This window comes from Tigriopus californicus, chromosome 1, assembly GCF_007210705.1.
Source record: "Tigriopus californicus strain San Diego chromosome 1, Tcal_SD_v2.1, whole genome shotgun sequence".
In the NCBI taxonomy this organism is placed as follows: Eukaryota; Metazoa; Arthropoda; class Copepoda; order Harpacticoida; family Harpacticidae; genus Tigriopus; species Tigriopus californicus.
The window spans coordinates 8,471,957-8,494,952 of record NC_081440.1 but is presented as its reverse complement, the minus strand read 5'-3'; the positions used below and the strand labels follow the sequence as shown (position 1 = coordinate 8,494,952).

Sequence of the window (22,996 nt, the reverse complement as noted above, 5' to 3'; positions counted from 1 at the left end):
ATGTCAATATCAAGGACAATAGCACATGTCTTGCTTAAAATGATACAGGTATTCAGCCAAGGAAACGACATTTGTGTGATAGGCTTATGCACGCTCATGCTTTGACATCGACACATCTTTGCGTCTTAAAAGCCTTGACCCTTGAATGGATCTCACAAGGAAAGCAAGAAGCTCATATGGTATACAAAGCTAAATGGACATTAAGACGATTATTAGCATCAAAACCTGCATGCATATAGGTTCCTTAGGTGTCAAGGATGCCTCTCAATGCTTTTCCAAGCCTCCCTAAAAATTTCAGCCCAATAATTGATCATTGATGACCTGAAACACGAAAGCTCATAAGTACTCTTAAATTTAAGAGCGTTTGATGAAGTGAAAATTAACTCTTATAAATTAAATGTGGTTTTATTGATCAAAATTATCAAACCATCACTGAGAGGACACATCTTGCAACATTCATAAGAGTAGAAGATATATATCATTCGTTGTTTGCTGAGTTATAAGCTTGATAGCTACAAATTGTGCTTGAATTTCATTTTTTTTCGAGAGCAGGCATTTTCGTTACCTTGTTAGGCAGAAGGTATGGCGTTTCATGTTGTTTTTAGCTTTACTTTAGTTGTTATTTATCTTCTGCACATTATCATTTTCATCATTTTGAAGACAATGATGATGATGATGACAACAACAATGACAGTCGGGCTGATAATGGTGATGCTGACCAAAATGTCACAGACTCGCATAAATTGCAAATGACAGCAAAAAAACGTCAATGCCAATATGGAAAATATTCCGTACTGTTTGTGAGCAGTGAGTAGCTCGTTGGGTTGGTTGGTTGGAGTGGTTCACATTTTGTTGACTCCAGCCATTGGTCGAGCGGTGGCCAGTCCAATCTCGGATATTTTGACATCGAGTGGTTCTCGGTCATCATAAAGAGTCGGAGCCTGTAATATGATACCGGCTGTTCCCACTAAGACAGCCACAGTGAAGATCCACAAGAAAAGTCGGTCCAAAACCATGGCCACATACTTCCAATCTTCGATAACCTACAACACAGAACGAGACAAAAGAAATGAAGCACACTTGTTACATGTCAGTGATCATGAAAGCACGACCAAGAGATGATGATGATGATGATGAAGCATTTTGTCATGCTACGTGTACATGTGTGTTCTACGTAGTACACGGATCACTTTGCAATTCAGGTCCAGCTTTTCCGCAATTAGTGCACCTCTGAAAAAATGCCAGTGAAAAACCAAACCAAAAAAAACTGTTGCTAAATGACCGTGTAGCACTGCAGCAACCTCAGAACGTTCATCCTTACCCCAAGAACTTTTCCAAATATATGCTTAGTCTGGACACCTGACGAAAGATAATCAAATCGACAACAATGCCACTGACTCAAAGCAAGCGCGCTCTTTTCTGTATTTGACCCTGGCTCTTTCCTCGTCCTTGCTATAATATCATGTCATTGTGGTGAAACAAGATAACTTTTCTAAGCAATGCGAAAAGATGAACCCTCTTGTCCTCCTTTTACATCATGTCCTCCTCCCCAGAGATGAAGAGGCCCAATCTTAGACAAAAAGAGTCAGCTAAGCCACGTTTGAGAACCAGTTGCCATCATCTTGTCAAAACAACGAAAATTTAGACGTCGCCGGATGCCAAGTTATCTTAGCTCTCATTGCAACTTCATTGAATGCGATACCTCCACTCTCATTAAAACTTCACTGAATGCGATACCTCCACCCTCATTAAAACTTCTTTGAATGTTGAATGCAAAAGATGGGTGCAAGACAATATTGAAACTTGTTGACGAGTCGAACCGAGTTGTTCCAACTTCAACCGTCCTTTTTAAGGCCTGGCAGTGTCGAAGGATGTGTTTTACTATTTAGTTATACAATACACATGTTCCGTTTATCTTATCCATACGCTACTGGCCCCTCTTACCTTTGTGCTTTCTTCCAATCTCTTCTTCTGTTCTGCGATTAGCATGACTCCCGAGAGAGCTTTACTGACTTCAGGACACATGAGATGAGGCTGGTATTGTGTAAAGAGGGGCGCCTCAGGCTCAATATTGCTTCCTCGGGCACCACCACCGCCACCACCATTACCAAGTCGGTTAGCGAGTCCTCCAGGGCCTCGCCCTCCCGCTCCTCCAGGACCACCGCCAGATACATTGAGATGAGAGGCCGAAGCTTTATTGGAATGGAAGCCACTTTGAGAACCCGACATAGTATGACCACCACCTTCGAAAGATTGATGGTAGCCGTCGTAGCGAGACCGAGGTGCATTGCCATGGATTTGGCAACTACCGGAATATTGGACCGCCTCATCCAGGGGAGTCATCAACCCATTGTGACGTCTAGAGTCAAGGAAAACAAGCATCCTTAGTAAGCGAAACATCTAATTGTATGTAAAAATGGATCACAGGTCAGTACAGTAAGGTCAACAGCATGCGCACTTGGCATATCGGTAAGGACACAACGCTAGTGGTCTGGTGCAATGGTTAATATGTCCCAAAGAAATGCCCTTCCCACAACAATTTGTATGAGCAAGTTGAAACATGGTGCCGTTCTATTGTACAATCCTACGAACGCTTGGACCCCATTGTCTATTTCTCATGGTTTATTCATGGGAGGACAAGGCGGTGACGCGGAAGGTGCCTGGGGACTGCCGAGGGCTAGATTTACCTTGATTCACAAAATTCCCAGCCAGATGCGATAGGTCCGGTTGTTTTTCTTCGGAAAGCTCCCGAAAATACTAAAAGTCCGAGATCTACAATCGCTAGCATCCGATCCAAACGTCTAGGGTTATCGTTACTACTGTGCATTAGGTAAGAGACCTGACAGTGTGCAAACTACTTTTTATCCCTTTTCCCTGTTTCTTACCTTTTGGCCTGAGAGTTTTCATTAGCACCAATACCTCCGGGAGCCCTCATAGAACGGAAACTATGCTGACTCTGAACACTATTATGGCTTAAGGATGACTTGGCTCGAGGAGGGAATTCCGGACTGTGTTGGAGCAAGTCCTCATCCCCCGTCCCGCCGAGCAAAGGGCTGTTCACATCCGTGGATTGGCCCATGTAATCCAAGGACGAGGCTTTGTGCAGTTTATACGTGGGAACGCCCGTGGGGACGGCGGAAGTGGAATTCATATGTTTGAAAGAAGACGAAGGCACGGGAGGATACGGGAGAAGATTTTGGTCCCTCTGATAGGGCGGCTCTCTGAGTTCCAATCCATTGCACGTCCTCACCAGAATGCGATGTTTGCCTCGGTTGGGCCCACCGTGAGAGTTTGAGGCTGTGGAATTTTGAACACTGCAATATGGAACAAGATCAAGGACCATTAGCATGATTGTGTTCCACTTTATACACGGATCAACTCGATTCGATCCAGCAACGCTCGGAGCCAAGAAAGAAATAGTTCAGTCATAAGTGAGGCGGAGTCTTGAGAATAAGTATCATATTCAGAACGATATGAATAAAAACAACGACATTGATTATATACAACAACAAGAAGGATAACGATACCAGCAATGCCAATAATGATAATAATAATAATCACAATAATGTTAATCAAAGTAATAATAATGATAATAGTAATAATAGTAAAAATAATAATAATGTTAACAACAGCAATGACGGGACCACCTGCATAGGTTTCACAAAGGAAAACGCACGAGTGCATGTGCGGTTTTTACATGCATGCATTAAAGTTATCTTTTTCCAAATACTTTGCCTCATGAGAGAAGTTTTGAATGAATTTACTCAAAACTACCAATGTAAGGCCGAGTTTGAAAGCTCTAGAGTCTCCATTTCGTTCAGGGTCATGAAATAATCTCACGTTAAGTCAAAGCTTGATAGAGGTGGACGTTTCAGTAGGTATTGCATATCCGAAAAGCGGAAACCCCAAATCATAATGTCAATTGAGGCCACACACATGCTTCTCTACCTTGTTCCGATTCAAGCTTGGAGTATTCTTGACTAATCAATCTTTACCACTCTCCTCTCTACTGTACTGCAACATAAGTATACGCCCTCCATGTGTGTCTGCGTGCGTGTGTGTGTGTTGTGATCGAGTAAAGTGCTCGTATCACCCATGGTTCACGTTGTTAGACATTACGATATGAGAAAGTGTGGCCCCGATTGACCCTGTCACGCAAAGAGAATGTATTTATCATTCCTGCTTGGACGGATACCATTGGCGGTTCAATAAACACATCTCGATTAGTTCACTGAAGTTTGTGCTCATGAATCAGAACCACCACTATTGGGTCCGTTTCTACGTCAATGTCCTTGATGAGATCGAGAATAGACCGTTGTCTCGTTTAGTCTTGGGCGAGATGACCTACTTACTACTTAGGCAGCCATAAAGATGTATCATTATAGCGTAGATATCTCCCCAAGAGGAGCATTTGTCTTGTCACTAATATGTGTTTTAGCTGACACGGTGTTGTTCAAATATTCCCAAAACTGAGCGGGTAAACAGCGGTCTAATCGTGTGTTTTGCTGAAAACGCCAATGCATCAATCGAGGTTTGAGGCTCCCCTAATGATTCAAAGAATCCATTTTTGGATAACAAACACATTTGGAGAGGCAGGTATGAACGATAGATGAAGCCTCAATTTACAGAAGTGCAGGCAGAGTTTTCATGTTTGCCCTTTTACAGAAATGAATAGGGGTGCTCTTATTTGTTCTCATTTTCTTAGTACTGTGGAAGGTGGAAAAGCCATTGGCTGTCAATTCCAGTGACTTGTTAATCAATGGATGAATGCCATTCCACTCCATGGACCAGAAAAAAGGCTTTTTCCAATGTCATCTACTGAGTTAGTTACTTGAAACCAGCTTTGGCCTTGTGGATAACTTATGGATCGTAAAGTTGGTTCACTCTCTGCCCTTCATTTCTGTCATGAAAAATTGTTGTTGTTTTTTCCTGTTATTTTAGCCCAAAAGTGCTAACATGTTACTAATTGTAAAAAACTTGTGTCGTTTCATCCAAATTGGGCCCAATATTGGAATGGCTACGAACTTTGTGGCATCAAGAATCATAATTACTTTCAATCGAAACCTCAAAATATGCAATATGCACCGAACAACTGAGAACGTATTCGGAGATTTAAGGAAGCGTTGGTACCAGCTAACAAACGTGCCTACCAATGCACGTGATGCAAAATTGGCGTTTCAAACTAGTAGGCGTTTTCATATAGCAACGTGAAAGAAGTGTCAGCTTCTCAAAAATGCTTTTGAAGCCCAAACTTGCATCACTGACAATGGAATCAGCAAACAAACGAACCTACCAGAGCTTGCCTAAACGTCCCTATTGCACTCTGCTGGGGTTCTGGATGAAGCTTATTGGCCCATCCATCAGAAAGAAAATAACACACCGAGGTCGTGTCATGTGGAACATGTTTCGGGGTTAGTTTCAAGGATCTATTGACCTTTTGAGTTCAAGGTGTACACTGCACGTACTCGTATTCACAAAACCAAAAAAATGCTCCATTATTAATGCATTACAGTAGTACAGTTTCGAGAACGCCTTCTCGAGAAGAGCACCCATCGGCATTTGCAAGGCATAGGCAGACTACTAGATTTTACCTGGACTGCGGACAGTTTTTATATCGAAATGAGCCAACTCTGAGTCGCCTTTCATAATAGATGCATAAGATTAAAAAAAAAAAAAACTCAGATCGTAACGTGGTGTGGCAAATCCACCTGAGAGGACGGTTTGTCATGACAGGGAGTTGGAGAACTGTAACCATCACAATAACTCGGATTGTAAACTCAATTTACATTAGATTATAGGCATATCACGCTTCCTTCTCTCTCTATAGTAAAGATAAAGTAGCTTGACCCATATTAATCAAGTTAGGAGGGCGAGTCTCTATCATGACAAATCACCCTTCTACTTGATTTAAAATTGTGTTTTGGAAAGTTATTTCGTCAAAACATTATGTATCTGGCCAAGAGTAGGCAGAGAATTAGGATTCAAATCTTATGTAGTAATTACTAGAAAACTTCGACTCGCTCCTCTGAGTTATCTGATCAAGATTTTGTGGTCCAGCTTGGTCAAGTCGATTTGTTTGGTCAAACTAAGTGTTCCTTTTGTACGAAATTTTTAGCAGATGCGAAATTTCCACTACCGTTGTGAGTCCATATCTCCAGTTGTCCATGGCTTAAAGCTTAGGGCATGGCTATGCCGCTACCGTCGTCGTCTTGTGTTTGTTGGGAACTTGTTTAATGTGAGGATATACATTACCGAAGCTTGCCTGAGAAGGAAAAAAACTTTCAGCCTTAGTGGCTGGCCTCACACCGCCTTGAAATGGGTTCAATAACTCACTCGATAGAACTTAGGACGAGTGGTTGAAGCACGAGACCACATCTTGTTTTTATTGACCTAGTAGGTAAGTCTCTAATGGACTCATTTCACGTTGTTTGCCAACAAGCTCTTGGGTCTTCGGTCTGGGGGGATGGATATCATAGCTGTGCGGATACAGAGAGATCATCCAAACCCCGCGCTCATTGAATGCATTCTTTTGACATTGCTTGAATCTATTCCAGCTCACTTGCACTTTTACAATGCATGGTGAGGATTTGAATCGAATGTTGACAAATGCACGAACGAACCTAAATGGACCAGCTTTGAGGCTTGGGTAAAAGTAGGTGGTGGCATTCACCTTCATGGAACGTAGTTAAAGGCTATCTCATATCAGTTGAAGCGTCGGACTTCACATGCTACGTATTTGTACATGGCAAGTGCCATTCAATTGGATGTCGATGATTCGTTCGTCCCTTCACAAGTACACTTGTGGACTACATTTATAGAAGTCGATGTAATTGGATAGCCGAGTGGGTATATTTAGTGGGTACGTCAAAGCAGATGTCAAGCGATCTCCTGTCATCATCCAGGATAGAGTGATGCCGATTGGAAAACCCAAAAAAGTATTCGCCCAGAGTAGAAATTTGAAGTCTTTTCTTGAATAAATAACGGTGAAGAACAGAGCTTTTCCACGGATTATTTTTCCAAATGCCATCAACTTTTCATGTCGCTTTTTCTCATGGGGACATTAATGTACTTCAGTGCAAACACTTCTAACTCTCTCTCCCTCTCTTTCTTTCTCTTTTTTATTTTCAACGGAGGAAGAAGGGAAATGAGAGTCGGTCGACAAGAAAAGTCACTTAACAGAATATTTTAGCCTGGCACTTCCGAGCACTCAGATTCCAGAATAGTTTTCCCTTTAATTGGAATATGAAAAGCAAGTCTCCAGGTTTTTAAAGCGATCGATGAAACGTCGATTGAATGAAGTACGAGAACTCCACATGTATTGGCTCTGGATTTAGGAACTCCTCACATTGAGAGAGAGATATCTACTGTATATAGGAAGGATTTCTTCTATACAAGATTGGTAAGCGCTTGTAGAAAACCCAAACAGCTTGATCAAATTCATTTAGGCTTCTGTCATGGAAAGCCCAATCAAACATTGGTTTATTCAGGCCTTTATAAGATTGAATATGATATCATAAATGTGGAACAGACTGGTCATATTTCCATTTTTTATCCCTGCAAAAGCATTATCCGTTCAAAAAGTGCGAGTGATCTTGTATTAAAGGAGGGCTTGATTGAGTCATTGCTGTTTTGGGACCATGACTGGAAAATCTTCGGTCCAAACCCCCAACTCCGACTCATTCCAGCTAACCCAGAGACTCTCCCTAGACAATATCTGAACTGACTTTTGAGGACAATCGAGTCAACTGTGCGCGTCTTAATGTGACCTTGAATACTGAAGGTTGTTCAGAAATTTGCTTTGTACTGCAAGAATCGACAATGATTTTATCAAAACACGGAATAAAATTTCAATGACCAACTAGATCTGGTTTTCTTGTGGTAGGTAAAGCAAGTCCCAACGATCAAACTGCGGCCCTGTTACGAAAACCATCTGGTGTTGAAAAGTCAGCAACGGTTATTGAAGGGATTTTTATTGGGTTGGGAGCTACTAAAGTGGAGTTAGACACTACGTACATGGTATTAGGGATGCAAGAGAATTTTCATGTTGTTACGCTTTAATATTTTTTTAATTGTATTGGAATACAAGGTTTTGATAAAGCATCCCCGATGTTTCTCAACATTTTTTCTACGTAGGCTACGATAAATTAAAAAAAAAAAATACTTGATTGAACGTAGATCATTGGGGAACGCGTGCTTTCTTAGGGGTTTGATTTGTCTAGGTTAGATGGAGCCACAGAAAGGAAAGCTTCTCTGATCATTGATGGCAAGAACCACTTGACACTTCAAACAATTCCTGGAAAGCCGAGGGTCAGCAAAAGCCTGTCAAGAGTCATTCACATCATGCAAGAAGCTAGCAAATCATTCTCAACAAACAAATGAACCAAAAAGGAGGCTGGCTGTATGATGTTTTTGTACACATCTTGGTTTAGAGGTATAGCCGTAGATAGATGTGTTTACCGCTTGGAGAAATCCACCCCTGCCGCAGCATCGGCCGCTGCTGTAGCCGCGACCACAGCGGCGTATTGTCGTTGTTGCAGCTCTTGCTGTTGTTGCTTTAGCGAAGTGAGGGACGGAGCACTGGAAGCCAGTTGGCCGGTTGATGCCAACGTGTAATAGAATTGTTTCAGTTGTTGTCTTCGACGGCGTTGCTCGCGCTTTAAGGCTTGGGAGGTGTCTTTCGCGATACTGGTGAAACTTTTAAGGCTCTCATTGAGCAGCTGAGGGTCGATATCAGTCGTAGAAGAATAGTAATTGTCCTTCGTAAGGAATGTGTAAAATGGATTTTTGAACGCCTCCGTTCTGGGAATTGGTGGAACACAGAAGGAATAATGGCGTGAGTGATAAGGAGAGCGTTCATTCACCAATGAAAGTAAGGTTTTTTTGGCAGGCGTGATTGTGGTAGGGTAGGAAAACGAAGGAAGGGGTTGTTTGCGTTTGTGCATGGAAAGCAGTAAAGGTTCGCAGGTTCCATCAACCCATGGGTGCGTGGGAAGAAAGCGAGGAAGGCCGCCGTTTAGGGCAGGCAGGGAATGGTGTCAGAAATGGTATATATGTTTTGGCACAATACGTCATTCCCACCGAACAGGTTAGAACGATCAATTTGAGCACAGGTTGATACGGATGATGATGATGATGATCGGAAAAGAAAGCGAAAGCGAAATCAAAAGAGTTTGTGGATAGATCCAGGTTGAGGACAAAGAAAAAGAAGAAACGAACGGAAAGGGCAAAAAGGGACAACAACCCAATTGAGGAGAATGAAGAGGCACAAGAGGAATGGAGGAATGGAGGAATGTGAGGAGGAACGTTGTGAAGGAAATCAAGTTCAAGTTGAGAAAGGGATATAGAGGAAGGTGGAGTGGATGTGGATGTGAAGGACATCATGGATTGAGGAACGAGATCAAGAGAGAGAGACGCAGGAAAAGAAGAAAAGTTAAGGTTTTAAATTATGAATACCAGGCTGGTGAAAGGTCCGTTTATGTGATCCCAAAGCCGGCTTATTGATCAAGACTCAAAACATGTAAGTTGAATTGAGACTGCTCATACATAAAGGCAGAAACACGCACACATATTTGGCTGGCGTGTTTTGTCTTAGTCAATCTGAGCCTCCCTCTACGTACATAATGGTGTCATTTCTGTGTCGTTTGTGTAGCCATTTGGCACAATGAAGGCTTTAGAGTGGTATCGAATTTAGTTTAGGACAATGAATTAGAGGGAGTTTTTATTTAGCGGGCATGGTTGAGTGGGCCACCTTGTCTCACCTCCAAACATCATCCCATCCATCCATCTACTACTTCTACTACTCTGAATACTATGTAGTATGAATCGAATGCCCAAAACCCAAAGCCATTTATTTACTCCTAATTTATATGCTTCTGGAGCAGCTTTGTCAGAAAGCATGACTTGGAGCTTCAGATTTGCATCACTTTGAATGAGCTTCCGATGGAAGTGAGACCAGGTATAGAGGCTCGGGTTCGAGGAGATGAGAAAAAGTAGCAACCATATAAAGGACACAGATTTATTTTGTCGTGGATTACAATCGTTCCCAAAGCATGTCTTAAGCCGCTGTCATTCAAATTTAGGACATACGAGCGAGGTACATGATACCAACACCCAAACGGTATGGGCAAAGATAAGACAAAAAAAGTGACGAGGTTGACTAGGACAGAGTTGATGACTGCTCCCAAAAATCTTTGCATCCTAATGCCTTTATAGGTAACTACCCATGTCTATCGGCCTCTACGTAGACACTGTAATCATATCCAAGGTCTCCGTTGTAAACACAGACATCTCCCACCCACTCCTTGAAGAGCAAGGCAATCGCTCACTGATTCGTTTGACCAGGAACCAGTCAGTCCCCACGACAAAGTAGTAAGTAGCAAGTACGTAGACTCGCTGGCTAGGGTTTGTTAGCCAATAAGTGGTGGTGCATTTGTTGTTATGTCGGTTGGCTGCTTTGCTCGTGACATTTTACAAGTCATACCTCCCCAGCCCCTACTTGCTTTAAGTTCGCCGCAGAGACCATTTCGATCATCATGTGTGCGTGAGTCAGCACCAGCTGCCAAGGGGCATCACGGCTGGTTGGTTGTACGTAAGTGAGCCGCCAGGAGCCTTTTTCGAGGTTTTAATGAGCGGCGGACACGGTTAGCCTACCTGTGCTTATCCAAGTCATAATGAGGCCGCCTCATCACTAAAAGTCTGGGCAGAATGTGGATGAACACACGTCGCACCCAAGGAGCCATGGTGTGGGTTTGCGGGGTACGAAAATGTACGTTGAGAACCACAACAGTCACACATATACTGGAACGAAAAGAACGAGCATGGATTGCATTGTATTTTGTTTGCGCCTATGGAAATCCGATCGGGAAGGTCCCCCCACCCACCAAAGGATGGGAACTCATTGACCGTCAGACGAAACGGGAAGGCGATTCATTTTGATATCCATTACCCAGACATCATCTTCGGTCCGTACATCTCGACCCTGTCATTCATGGAGCTTTTTAGGCCGCAAGGTTGGTCTGTTGGTTGCTTATTTAGTGACTGGCGTGTTGCCTGGCAGGCGCCTTCCTGGTCTGGTTGGTCTCCAGAGGTTCCGACAAGAAATGATAATGGCAAAAACTATAGCTTTTCCAGACTGACGGAACACATCCCCTCAGTGTTTCGACAACTCGCGCTTTTCCTCTCTCTCTGTCTTGCTTTCTTGGGGTAGACCATTATTTCTGCCTCCCCAGACGAAAAACTCACACGAACTCTCATAATTTGGAGAGCCCAGAAGACACTCCCAAGCCAGCACTAGTACATAGCCATAGAAAGAGGAGAGAGCCTCCTCTTCATTGTTAAGCCCACTAAATCTCATTCCTGTCGGCTTAAAAGACAATCCAGCTTTGGCGGAAGAGGGTCAAGTTCACGCGGCTTAATTTTGACTCACTCTACTTCCTACCCACTTCTTAGTCCTTGTTCACCCTGTTGTCCATCAACTCGGTTTTAGGGAGGTAGGTAAATACGTATGTGCATATTTTCCTCTGTGGATGGGAATGGAGGTCACAAGTCAGGACTTGGTTGAAGCGAAAAAGTAATGGCCTAGAAAACCTGCCATAGCGTCTTTTGTGCTGGATGAATCACATGAATCGAGAGGACTCCCAATCCGTGACCGATTCTTTTCGTGCATGCCTGGAGTGGTTCACGAGCGACTGAGTTCCCTCCCTATCTTTAGTAGTCGTTTCATGATTCACCCACCATTTTGGGCTCAAAGCCAGGTACCAGCTTTTTTTGAATTGTTGGCCAGTTTGGTTAGGTATCGAGCAACGTAACTGGCTTTCTAACTGACGCTTGGAAAAGACTCACCTGAACGTATCTAAAATCATGGTGAAAAGTACGAACTTGCCCAGGAGAGGCACAACCAATGAGGTCGGAGGAATAATCTCAGCCAGCAGCAAAAAGAAGACAGTCAACGAGAGCAAAATCGAGATGGACAGGCTGACCTGAAACATAAAACCAAAGCAAAACTATTATTTGACGAGAGACCATGGGGCCTTTTTCTTTTTGTCATCGGTATTTTTAGCACTCTCTCAGACGAATCATGGCAACACAATCTAATCCAGATGCTTGGCCATTTGACCCCCTCAACATCGTTTAATCTCAAACGAGTACGCATGGCCCGCTAAGGTGGAACAAGCCCATTTCCTGAAATAATTTCGCATTTTCAGAATGTCTGGAACTATCTAGAGCTTGCAATGGATTGTAAGTTGGACCATCTTCAAATTGAGTTTGCATCTGGAATCGAGGGTAGGAAGGCCTGGTACAAGTCAGCCCTTCGGATCCCTGGAGTGCCCGTACATTCATTCTGCTTTGCAAACTGGCAAAATGGAATGTGAAAGCCGTGAGTTCCAATGAGAGTACTACAGAAATGGTTCAAGCTCAAATTGTCTCATTAGTTATGGGTTCAGAAGGATTCGAGCGGTTCCCAGAGGTACATTCTCACGTGTGCGCCGTTGGTGTGTATGTAGATTTAGCTTCTTTGCTGGTCCTTTCTTTACACTCCGGTTATTACTGCTGTTGCTATACTATGTCGTACTAGAATCGTCGCTCATCGTTATATATTCCCCCGGACAGCAGGGATTCCCAGTTTGTGCTAACTAAAAGCATTTTCCATTTTGATGGGATAGCCTCGGGCAGCTCAGTCCCGCCTGACCATGACCATTCCTGAATCCCCGCTTCCTCAAACGGCAGCACTTTATCTGCCATACCTCTACCACAACGAGCTATCCGATACTCTCTCACAAGTGTACCGAGAGCAGAGTTTACTGTACGTGTTACAAAGTGTCTACTGGCAGAGAAGGCTTAACAGAGGATTGGGCTTGACCCTCTTTTTGATTCGAGATAGATTCTGGACATGACTAGTAGATATGACGACGATGTTACCAAACCGTAGGCAAGTAAGAAGCACGGGATTACAACCATGGCGTGTTTTGTTTCCTTACCTTTTCACCGCTATCCGAGGGCAGATAAAACACCAGCACGGTAAGAAACGAGATACCCATGCACGGAATGATGAGATTCACTGTGTAGAAGAGTGTCTTTCGTCGCATTGTCACGTTAAAGGTGATGTCCAGGTATGGCTCCTCGCAACAAGTGTAGTACTTCACGTTTCTGATTGCCGGCACCTCCAGAATATCCCACTCCACACTCATGTAGAACTCGGTGAGATCCACGCCAATTTCCACCTCTGGCCGACCGTACTCTTCATCGATGTGTCTCAAATCCACCTAGAAAGCAAATAAACCAACAAAAATGAGATGTCCCTCTTTCACTATTTGAAGAGACAAAAAAGAGCCTATCCTCAATTTGCGTCGGGTGCTATTTGCTCTCGATGCAGGGCAAGTTTTTCTTTCACGTACCTACCGTGCTAGTATGTCATGAAAGATGCATGTAGGAGGTACCCAAACAGAGAGAAAGAAAGAAAGAAAGGAAAAAGCCTTTTCTTCCGAACTATTCTTCACGACAAGATAGATCCATTCGGGGGGGCTAACGGGTGACGACTGGCTAAGCATATACTACTCCAGTAACATGATAACCATTACTTACATCTATTGTACAGAACGAAGGAATGAATAAAACATGGAGTGGAGTGGCCATATTGGGTAACCATAACTAACCATCGTCCTCGCTTTTCAACCCGCTGCATCACGTGTTCGTCTCATAGATGAACCACCCCACCATCACCACCATCACCACCATCAGCCTATCTTATTCCAAGTGTACGTACGTATGTTGGTCAACGCATCGAGAACACTTCGGATGTAAAGCCCATTCATGTTAATTAATGCTTGGATTCTTCCCAATGATAATGGATGCACATATATCTTATAAATGGATTCTTTTCATTAGGCGCGGTAACTTTTGCTCCGCCCGAGCTTACACTCGGGATTCTTGTTATTTTTGAAGGCTTTCTTTCGACAACGTCATTTGGCAGGATCAAGTGAAGCCAAGGAGCTCTTTGGGTTCCTCGTCCTCGACTGGGTGTGCATAAACTGGCAAGAATTGTCCCACAGATTACCATTTATCTAAGCGGCCTGATCCAGCGAGTTCTCTCTCCTCATCACGCATACACTCACATTCCACCGGCAAGGGAGCCCAATCATGAATGTATCTTGTAATGGTTTGTACTTTGGTCGTCATATCTTTACAACAGACCCCGGGCGACGTGAAAAAGGATTCGTAAAATATGCCAAGTGGATATGCCAAGGCTGTTCATGAAAACTTGAGGCGAATAGTGATGATGCACAATGTGGCTTATGATGAAAGTGGATGTATCGTTATGATCATGTTGGTATCTGCTCTCTATCTTCTTTCTTCTCTCTCTCTCTCTCTTTTCTCTGTCTTTTCCCTCCCCCTTCCACCGATGTGGCTTATGATGAAAGTGGATATATCGTTATGATCATGTTGGTATCTGCTCTCTATCTTCTTTCTTCTCTCTCTCTCTCTCTTTTCTCTGTCTTTTCCCTCCCCCTTCCAACGATTGAGGCTGTAAGGCTGTGCTGTTGGAGGTTGTGGTGAAAAATGATCTCGCCTTACCTGAAACCCATCGTAGGTCCAACTTCCAAACTTCATTACGCAGGTTTGCTCGTCAAAAGGAAAGTATTCCACATCCATTTCACACGAGGAATGGTAGATAGCGGGCGGCTTCCATTCCACTTTACCCGAGGCCATTAGCGTTGCCTTTGTAGCTAAAGTCACTTCAAAGTTTCCATCAGCACTGGAAGACGAAAAAATCGAAATCGAATAAGAGGATGATGATGATAGAAAGAAAAAAGAAGAATGGAGGAACGAAGGAACAGAGGAAGGAAGGAAGTCGGCAGGACGGAACGGGCTCAACGATAAATATTCGACGCCACTTCATCACCAATCTCATGGATGGCCTTCCCAGTCACGAAGAGGAAGGATATCCTACCAGTCCGGCTCTATTGGTTGGAAAGGAACCAAGGAGAAGTCAGAGAAGAGGAAGAGGACAGGAGTAGCAGCAGATTCACTACATGCGTGCAACGAGAATGGATGGATGGATAGATGCATGAAGGGAGGGAGGAAGAGATGAAGGAATGGATGATTTCTGCCTACCTTCGTTCGTAGGCACAGTCTGTACGAGTGCTTCACTGCCACAGCCCTCTGCCCCCTAGAGACCCTTTTAAGGACATAATAGCCTCACTTTTAAGATATTTAGATTGCTCTCTTTGGATAGATGAGTTCGTAAGTGACTGGGCAAATGGGACCGCATCAGGCGAGGCTGAGCTCGCTCGAGCTGAGCTCGTGATGCCCATGGCCCAATGAACGAACGAACGAACGAACGAACGAGCGTACGTACCGTACTAGGCAGACGAGCAATTATAACAACACCCGACACTAAAGAATTAGTTGAGTAAGTCAAAGGGGCTTGGGACACCACTCAGAGAGTTTGAAAGACCCCGTCTCCAGCTTGCATGGGAAAAGAAGGGATTTCAGTGGACTTTGGGAAACTAATATTTCGTTCTGTTGGAGAGCTCCTTCGGACTCCACCATCAGCCTTCACAATGTGTGCCTGTACCTAAATAGAGCGTAACCATAGAGTGCGTGCGAGTGTTTTAGGTAGTACTGTTCGTTTGTCTGTACGGATGAGTCAAGTCATCTTGGAAGAAGAACGACAGACTTTTGAAGTCAGTTTTCATGAAGAGGGGAAGAAGACAAAGAGACCAAAAGAGACCAAAAAGAGAACGAAAGGGAGGGAAGGAAGTGAAAGAATGGGACACACTTCACTAGCACATATGGCACACCACGTCTTCCTGTCCGACTACATACAGCATTTGTGAACATAGCCCAGGAAGGGAAGAAATAGCAGGAGAACGCCCCAACATTACGGCCTTTGTTCCACCATCACGGCCTTTGTTCTAACTCCTCGGTAAACGACCAAAGAAGATGAGAGTCAAGTTTGTTGCTCTCCCTCACTCCCTCACTGGCTCACTGAACCAAGGACCCAGAGACCCACGGACTCACTGACTTACGAATTCACGGACTCACGGACTCAGATGGTGTGGGTGTGAGTTTCGAAGACTTTACCATTCGCTTGCACTTACTTGTTATAAAGGACAATGTCAGGTCTCCAGATGTGGTCGGAAGGAACGTGAAGCATATCCACGCCACCATACTCCTGAGGATCCCATTGAAGTTTATAGTCATACCAATATTGCTCCACCCATAAGTTTGTGGTCATGATTTGGTTCTTCAGGTTCTAGAACATTAAGTAGATTTAATTAGACAGGGGTCGACGTCGGTGGGAGAAACGGAATATTAACAGCCAAACCACCAATCGCACCCCACCATCATGCCTTCGCAAGGAATCATTCCAAACAATCTTAGCGTTAAACCCTGTCCAAGACAAATTAGTAGGAAATGATAGGTTCGCCCCCAATCTCTGTGCTGTTTTATAATACAATATGTGAAAAAAGGAAGAGGGGGAGCAGACCCACTCGAGATAAAGGCCCAGGATTCCCCCTCGCATTTTAGGCTCTAGTGCTTTCTCGGTCTCTTGGGAAACAAACTCCAATCCATAAATAGCGGATTGCATCCAAAACAGCTTAAACGAGATCAGTCCTTAAAGAGAAGATATGGAGAAAATGTAGGGGTTGGCCAGATCTCGTTGACGAACAATCAAGATGATTGAAAAACAAAATCCTCACAAACCCTGAAGACACATCGCGTACATGCTTGACCGAAGATCCTAAATGCACACACTTAAAGGTGAACTCGTTGTTGCCATTTGGAATCTTTGGAGCTTAGCGAAAGCATATAGAATACGTTTTAAAAATGGACAAAGATTGTTGGCATTTGATATTACTTGTTTAAAATGTGTTAGTTTTAGACTTTTTGAGATCAACACAAAAGTTAGTGTTTGATAAAAGAAAGGGCGATTTCATGGTTCCTTTTGGTTTTATTGAAATCTTTGACTTTCAAGCCACCCAAATATTATGACCTCTAATCTATAAGCCTTTTTACATATTTAGTTTGACTCGAAATTCATGTTGAATGTTTGGCTGGTATTTCATTCATTGATTAGGTAGACTTAATTTTGGGTCCCATGCTAAGCAAGGATGACTTTGAACTCAATGAACGAAAATGTTTCTTTTAAATGTACAATTTATTGAGAAACTTTGAGCTTGAATCTTCATCGGTGATTTAACCCAAAACCATCTTCGCTGGCAAGTTTTTGGATTGCCTTATGTCCACCGTATTCGAAAATTCTTTCCATGCTCAGTATAAACTTACAAAACACTTTTCTTCCTTGGTTTGAAGGAATCTATGAAGCTGACAAAATAGGGATATAAGATACGCATCTGTTGGACTTGATTAAAGTGATTTTCCAATGATGAAAGATAAACATGCTGGCCTTGAGTTCTTTCGAAAAGGCTCTGGTCGGGCTAGCTTCTCCAACTTCGTGTAAAAGACTTGGCCAGGATTAACGCCGCCGGGTCTTGCTTTAGCTTGTTGTTTGATTGTTCAACGGCCAGTCGGATACAAGTATGGGATATTAAAAAGTGTCTAGTTTGAAAACTGCGCTATCAGATTGGAAAGTTTAAAAAGGCCCAAGTGTTTCGAAAATGGGTTGAAAGAAACGGAAATTCGTGAAAAATATTTTTTATATCATATTTCTGCGTGAAATCTACAAATTACACACTGAGCAATTTTATCCCTATCAAATTTCAACGACATCTCTTTGACCAGTGCCTCCTCAAACTCGGATGATTACAAGCCTTGCCTACATAATTCATTGTTTCAAAGTTTGGTCGTATGGGACAGATTGGCGTCAAAATGACCGCACAAGATGTTCAGAAGCTTTAGAATAGTTTGCTGCCAAGTCATTGGACCATATGGTCCAATGGTAGTTTGGAATGGCCATGGTACCACTGATATTGCACGCACTACCACGAGGGTAGCGTCCAATTGCCAACCGTAAGAAATCAATCAATTAATCAACCAACCAACCAACCGGCTGATTCATTAATCAGGTGAGCAAGTTTGAAGGAACAAAAGAAAGGCGGCAAAGCGGAAACTTGGAGAGAATGTGGACCAAAAGAAATACGAGCACAGTTATTCCCACTTAATAAGGGCCCTGCCTACCGGTTAGCGTGGTCTTCTGTTTGTATTGTCAATGTGGGTTTGTCTTGGAGCAAGAGAACCACTGAACCATCCACCCAAAAGACAATGCTAGAAGTTTGACCTTCCCTCTCCGTTACTGATAGAGCTTGGTCAAGGCCCGAGGCCATTTTTATTCGAATGAGGACATGATGGGCACAAAAGGAATCCACAAAGCCCTCGCTCCTACTGCAGCTCAACCAATGTCACAGCTCAACTCTTGCTACTTCTGCTACTATCGCTGCTCTTACTACCACCACCACCACTGTTACTGTTTGAGGGGTAACAGAGCTAAAGCCATCGCCATAAAATGTTCCCCGTCTCGTTTCAATTTAGTTGAGGTGCGTCGCCAGTCTATTAGTCTATTGTAGTAGTACATACAGTACGTTGGGAAGCACTAAAGCAAGCTGGATTTCGTTCCACGTGATCAGGCTCATAAATCACGTTGAGCAAAGAGGATCTTTTATCCTGCCAATTAAATCGCCATCACCTTCAGCAATTGATAAAGTGGGATGACCAGATTGGAAAAGAAGGAAATCGAGGATGCTGCTCATTCGTGCGTGCCCGACCTTCAACCAACGTACTATACTTTCCAGATGAAATTACCCAAATCGATTGGATCCTGGTCACTTCCAAATCCATTACCAAAGCTAGCTCGGTCCCATTTTCCAGGGAGCGTACTTGTATGTACTTACAGTACCGTACTCTCTCTCTCTCCCCCATTCTTTACAAGCATGCAAGTGATGGTGTCATTGCCAATGGTTCACTCTCCAGTTTGCCAGATCTCCTTATTGAGCCATAAGGTTTCACATGTTACAACCAATTATTACCAAACCCAAAAGGAAATGTGATTATGTCGTGCAGACAGTTCCACACTAGAATCCTGGTGCAACGTCAAAGTCATTGAGAAGGAGAGGTGATTCATTAGAAAGATCCGAAAATTAGTATCACCGCCGGTTTTTAAAAGCACAATATCGAGCTTAGAACACTACTACAGCTATATATCTATTACGTCGCAAATTGACCATGTAGCAAAACCACCTAACCCGGCTACTGAAGAGTTGACAGTGCCAGGAAATAAATAAATAATCACCAATTTTTGCTTTTTCGCCTGCAAATATTGAAATAAAAATGTGATCAAACGACCCTTGTTTGTACGGTAACTAAGAAAAAGGGAAGGCGAGCAAATTGTAATTTGCAACGACAAAAAACCACGAAGGGTTGCGGTCAACAAAAATTGAATACCTTTTCCCCATTTTTAGTAACGAATTCTCGTACAGGATAGTTGTAATGGTGCTGATTCGAAATTGGGCAACGATATTTAGCCAATCAAATTGCCAGTCCAAATCAATGCTCTTCGAAACGATCTAACTTCTCAAACGTTATGCTTCCGTTTGCGTAGCTTATCAAGCCCATCTAATATTTGTTTACACATACTACAAGCATTTGTTCTGCAAATCCAACGGAATGGGAACGTACTTACTAACATCAAGCCAGTTCAGTGTGTGTGCTGTACACGTTTCTTTTTATCAGAGAGAAAAAGAGACCGAATGAAACCTTCTAGCGAAGCTCTTAAGAGGACTGGCAAATTTAAAAGGACTTGTCCAGGCAACCTGAATGAAATTATCCTTCTTCATTCTCCTGGGAACCCGGGGGAACTCCGCGTTCTAATGGCAGAAATACGCCCAGTGCGTACCATGCCAAACGAGTTCTAACTAAGATTCACGGACGTACGTACAGTACGTAGGGAAGAAAACGTGATGACTAATGATATTTTGCTTTAAGTGCAATTAATAGCATTTGAACAAAGGAATTGTGCGTTGCATGTGGCCACTTTATGGTTGCTCGTCGGACTTGGCAACTTGTTAGCTCTCCGTTGATCGTCTCCTGAAATGTCGACTCAAGAGACTTTCAACCCCAGAATTTCCTTGTCAAACCAGAAACCAGGAACGGCGCTGGTTCAATCATGGTTAGTCCTAGTCCTTCTTTGTTTCTTGGGGGGCTTTATTTCGACCGCCGGATGAGACAAGCTAGTCATTGTTCATCTTAAAGAGCGAAACCAGCCAGGACCGTCCTACCTACCTACACTTTATGCTGTACGACGTACGTTGTACAATGTACGATGTACGACGTACTAGAGACGATTCAGGCACAAGGGCGCATGGACGCACGCTCCAACACTCTCCGACATTCAAATCGGCCTTAATGAGTCACCCCCCCTCCCCGTCCGCCCCCACTCACCACGTCAATTAGTTGGGAAAGTTTCAACTTTAACCTGACCGTGACAGGCTCGGATACATTCACCACGGGTCGCACGAGCTTGTTATAGTTTGAAAGCAGGTCATCATAGAGTCTCTTGGCATCTGGATTTCCAGCCCAGGTTCCGGATGGGTGGTGGATTAATATTCCCATAAAGGCCAAGAACACGCACTTAAGAAGCCGGGACGACCACGACCATCGAAACAATCGGCTACCCTTGACGATGTCCATAATGAGGATCTGCCCATTCAGAGGAATGGGCTCAAACCACGCACACGGCCTTTAATTGAGGAGTGAAATGGATATAGCCTTTGATGGCGGTGCGAGCCCGCTCAAAGGTCATAGCAACAATGAGGTTAGCGCCTTGGTGTTGGCTCTCAGATGCCGAGATTTGTCAAAATGTGTCCAAAATGATCACGGCCACATTAAGAGCGGTAGCAAAGGGCACATGGCGTCCGCACTTGCCCACAACACTTCATGGCCCCCGAAATGAGCCAATGCAACGGCAGAAGACACTTGACAACACTCTACCACAAGCAAGTCATTATCGTGATTGAATCGAAGGGCGAAATTGGCCTTGGCTCGATGCAAATCAAAGTCGTGCTCTACGTTTTCTTCCCGTCGTTTTTCTTGGCGGACCTCTCTGCTCTCCTGATTTGACAGCCCTCGACTGGTTTTTCTTCGCTCTTTCAGCCTTCCTTTCTCTCCTTGGTCTCCTTCTTGGTCTTCTTCCTTGGTCTTCTTCCTTCGAACTTACTTTGAGCTCACATCCGCCTTATTCTCGTGGTTCTCCTTTACCCTCCCCATTGGTGCTCTCTCTCTCTCTTTCTCTCTGTCTGTCTCTCTCTCTCTCTCTCTCTGAAACACACACACACACACTCTCTCTCTCCTCACTCTGTCCTTCTTTCTTCCGTTATTTCGTTCTTTCCCTTTTTATTTCTCTCACCTCGTATAAGGACTCAAAGACTCATACCCACTAGTCAGTCAGTCAGTCAGTCAGTCGGTCGGCTAGCTAAATGCCGCCTAAAAGTGGGCCCCAGAGCTGCCGCATCCACGCCAACAGAGCCAACGCCATCACGAACCAACGAACAAACAAACGAAGCAATGAGGAACGAATGAGTTGTTGTTGGTAGTGGTGGTTGGTGAATTGTCGACGTTTTCGTCGTCTATGAGAACGAAGAACGTCTCGGGGAAGCGTGTTTCCTACCCAAAACTTGATCGTAGCTGTTGGTTTTCTCTTTCCTCCAAGCCGCTGGAGCAATTCAACGGAACATACATACTTTGTGTCCTGCCGTGTGGCCTCTTGCTTCTTCTCCTCGTCCTTCAACGTAACCCCCGAATACCCTCCCCTTGTTCCTTTCGTTCGTTTATTCCTTCTTTTCCCCTCTCTCGTCTCTTCCACCCTTGCTCCAGAGAACCACCTCCGAGTTGGTGACAGCCACAAGCATTGCAACCATGCAACAAATCGGGCGACCGAGTATAACCGCTCTTCCACCATCCATCCATCCATCCATCCATCCATTCATCTATCTTTCTATCTATCCTTTTTGGCCTTTGTTGGTGTCCTTCGAACTGCTCCTTCGTTTCCTTCGTATTTCTCCTCTTTCCCTTCTTCTTACTTTTTGTGCGCTCGCTCGTTGGTTCAGGGGGGGTGAGCGTGCGCGCGTGGTTGAGAAAAGGAGAAATATTCGCTCGTTGCGCATTTCGAACTACCCCTGCGCCCATTGCCTGCATTTGAGTTACGGGTCTCCACGGTTGAAATTGGTTTCCTGCATCTACAGCACAATGGGGGAAAGAGCCAAAGTAATAGTGCTGAATGTAGCACTACTTGGGCAGAAGGGAGCCGTGGTTTTCCAAACCGAATTGTAAAGAAAGTGAGGGCCACGAGGGGGAGCTTGGAACGATCAACGAGTGGATGGAGTCTTGCCATCGTAAGGTGGACTGGTAGGTGGATGAATTCGCTCCCTCCTCAGTTAGTCCTTGCAATCACCAAGTAGCTGCTCCGCTTCTTCTTCCTGCTCTTCTTCTATTGAAACCGCTAGGTACAACGAACTACGTACAATGTACGTACGTACGTACTCTGCTGTGTTGTGGCCTTCTGAGCTTACTCAGAAGGCCAGGAGATCGAGGTGAGAGAGTAAAAGGAAAATGTTGGTAAAGTCAATCTCCCTTTCGCTTTTTCCCCGCTCCCATGATCATAGTGCCATTCTGGCCTACACACACACATATACACTCACTCACTCTCTCATTCCCTCCAGCTCTCCAGCCCCGTGTCGCCCACCTCCTTCTCCTTTGGGGGATGGATGAGTGNTCAATCTCCCTTTCGCTTTTTCCCCGCTCCCATGATCATAGTGCCATTCTGGCCTACCTACTCAAGTTTCCCTCCCCCCCCACACACACACACTCACTCACACACAACTACTGCACTTGTATATGTTGTGCAGAGTTCTCAATGCCATTGCAGGGTAAAACGTAAAAGTTACAAAACCTTAGTCAAGACTATCATCATTTAGGCATGAACGTAGATTGGCCATTCTCCACGCATTCCCCATTGGTCTGGCGAGCCTGGGATGTTCTTGCA

General features: G+C 44.1%; 1 protein-coding gene across 2 annotated transcripts; it reads right to left on the bottom strand.

Moving 5' to 3' along the window:
* Positions 1–389: 389 nt before the first annotated feature.
* LOC131892921 (acetylcholine receptor subunit alpha-like) lies at positions 390–21,776 on the bottom strand. 2 transcript variants are annotated; one of them, XM_059242793.1, is made up of 10 exons: positions 20,398–21,776; positions 16,101–16,255; positions 14,572–14,752; positions 12,978–13,262; positions 11,842–11,978; positions 10,651–10,797; positions 8,458–8,799; positions 2,886–3,314; positions 1,945–2,359; positions 390–1,043 (listed from the first exon to the last, which is right to left on the bottom strand). In XM_059242793.1, the coding sequence occupies exons 1-10, from the start codon at positions 20,644–20,646 to the stop codon at positions 843–845; spliced, it is 2,541 nt and encodes an 846-aa protein (XP_059098776.1). In that variant the 5' UTR covers positions 20,647–21,776; the 3' UTR covers positions 390–842. The 2 variants fall into 2 exon arrangements, with proteins under 2 accessions (XP_059098776.1, XP_059098784.1); XM_059242801.1 differs by lacking the exon at positions 8,458–8,799 and having other exon boundaries at positions 391–1,043.
* Positions 21,777–22,996: the final 1,220 nt, after the last annotated feature.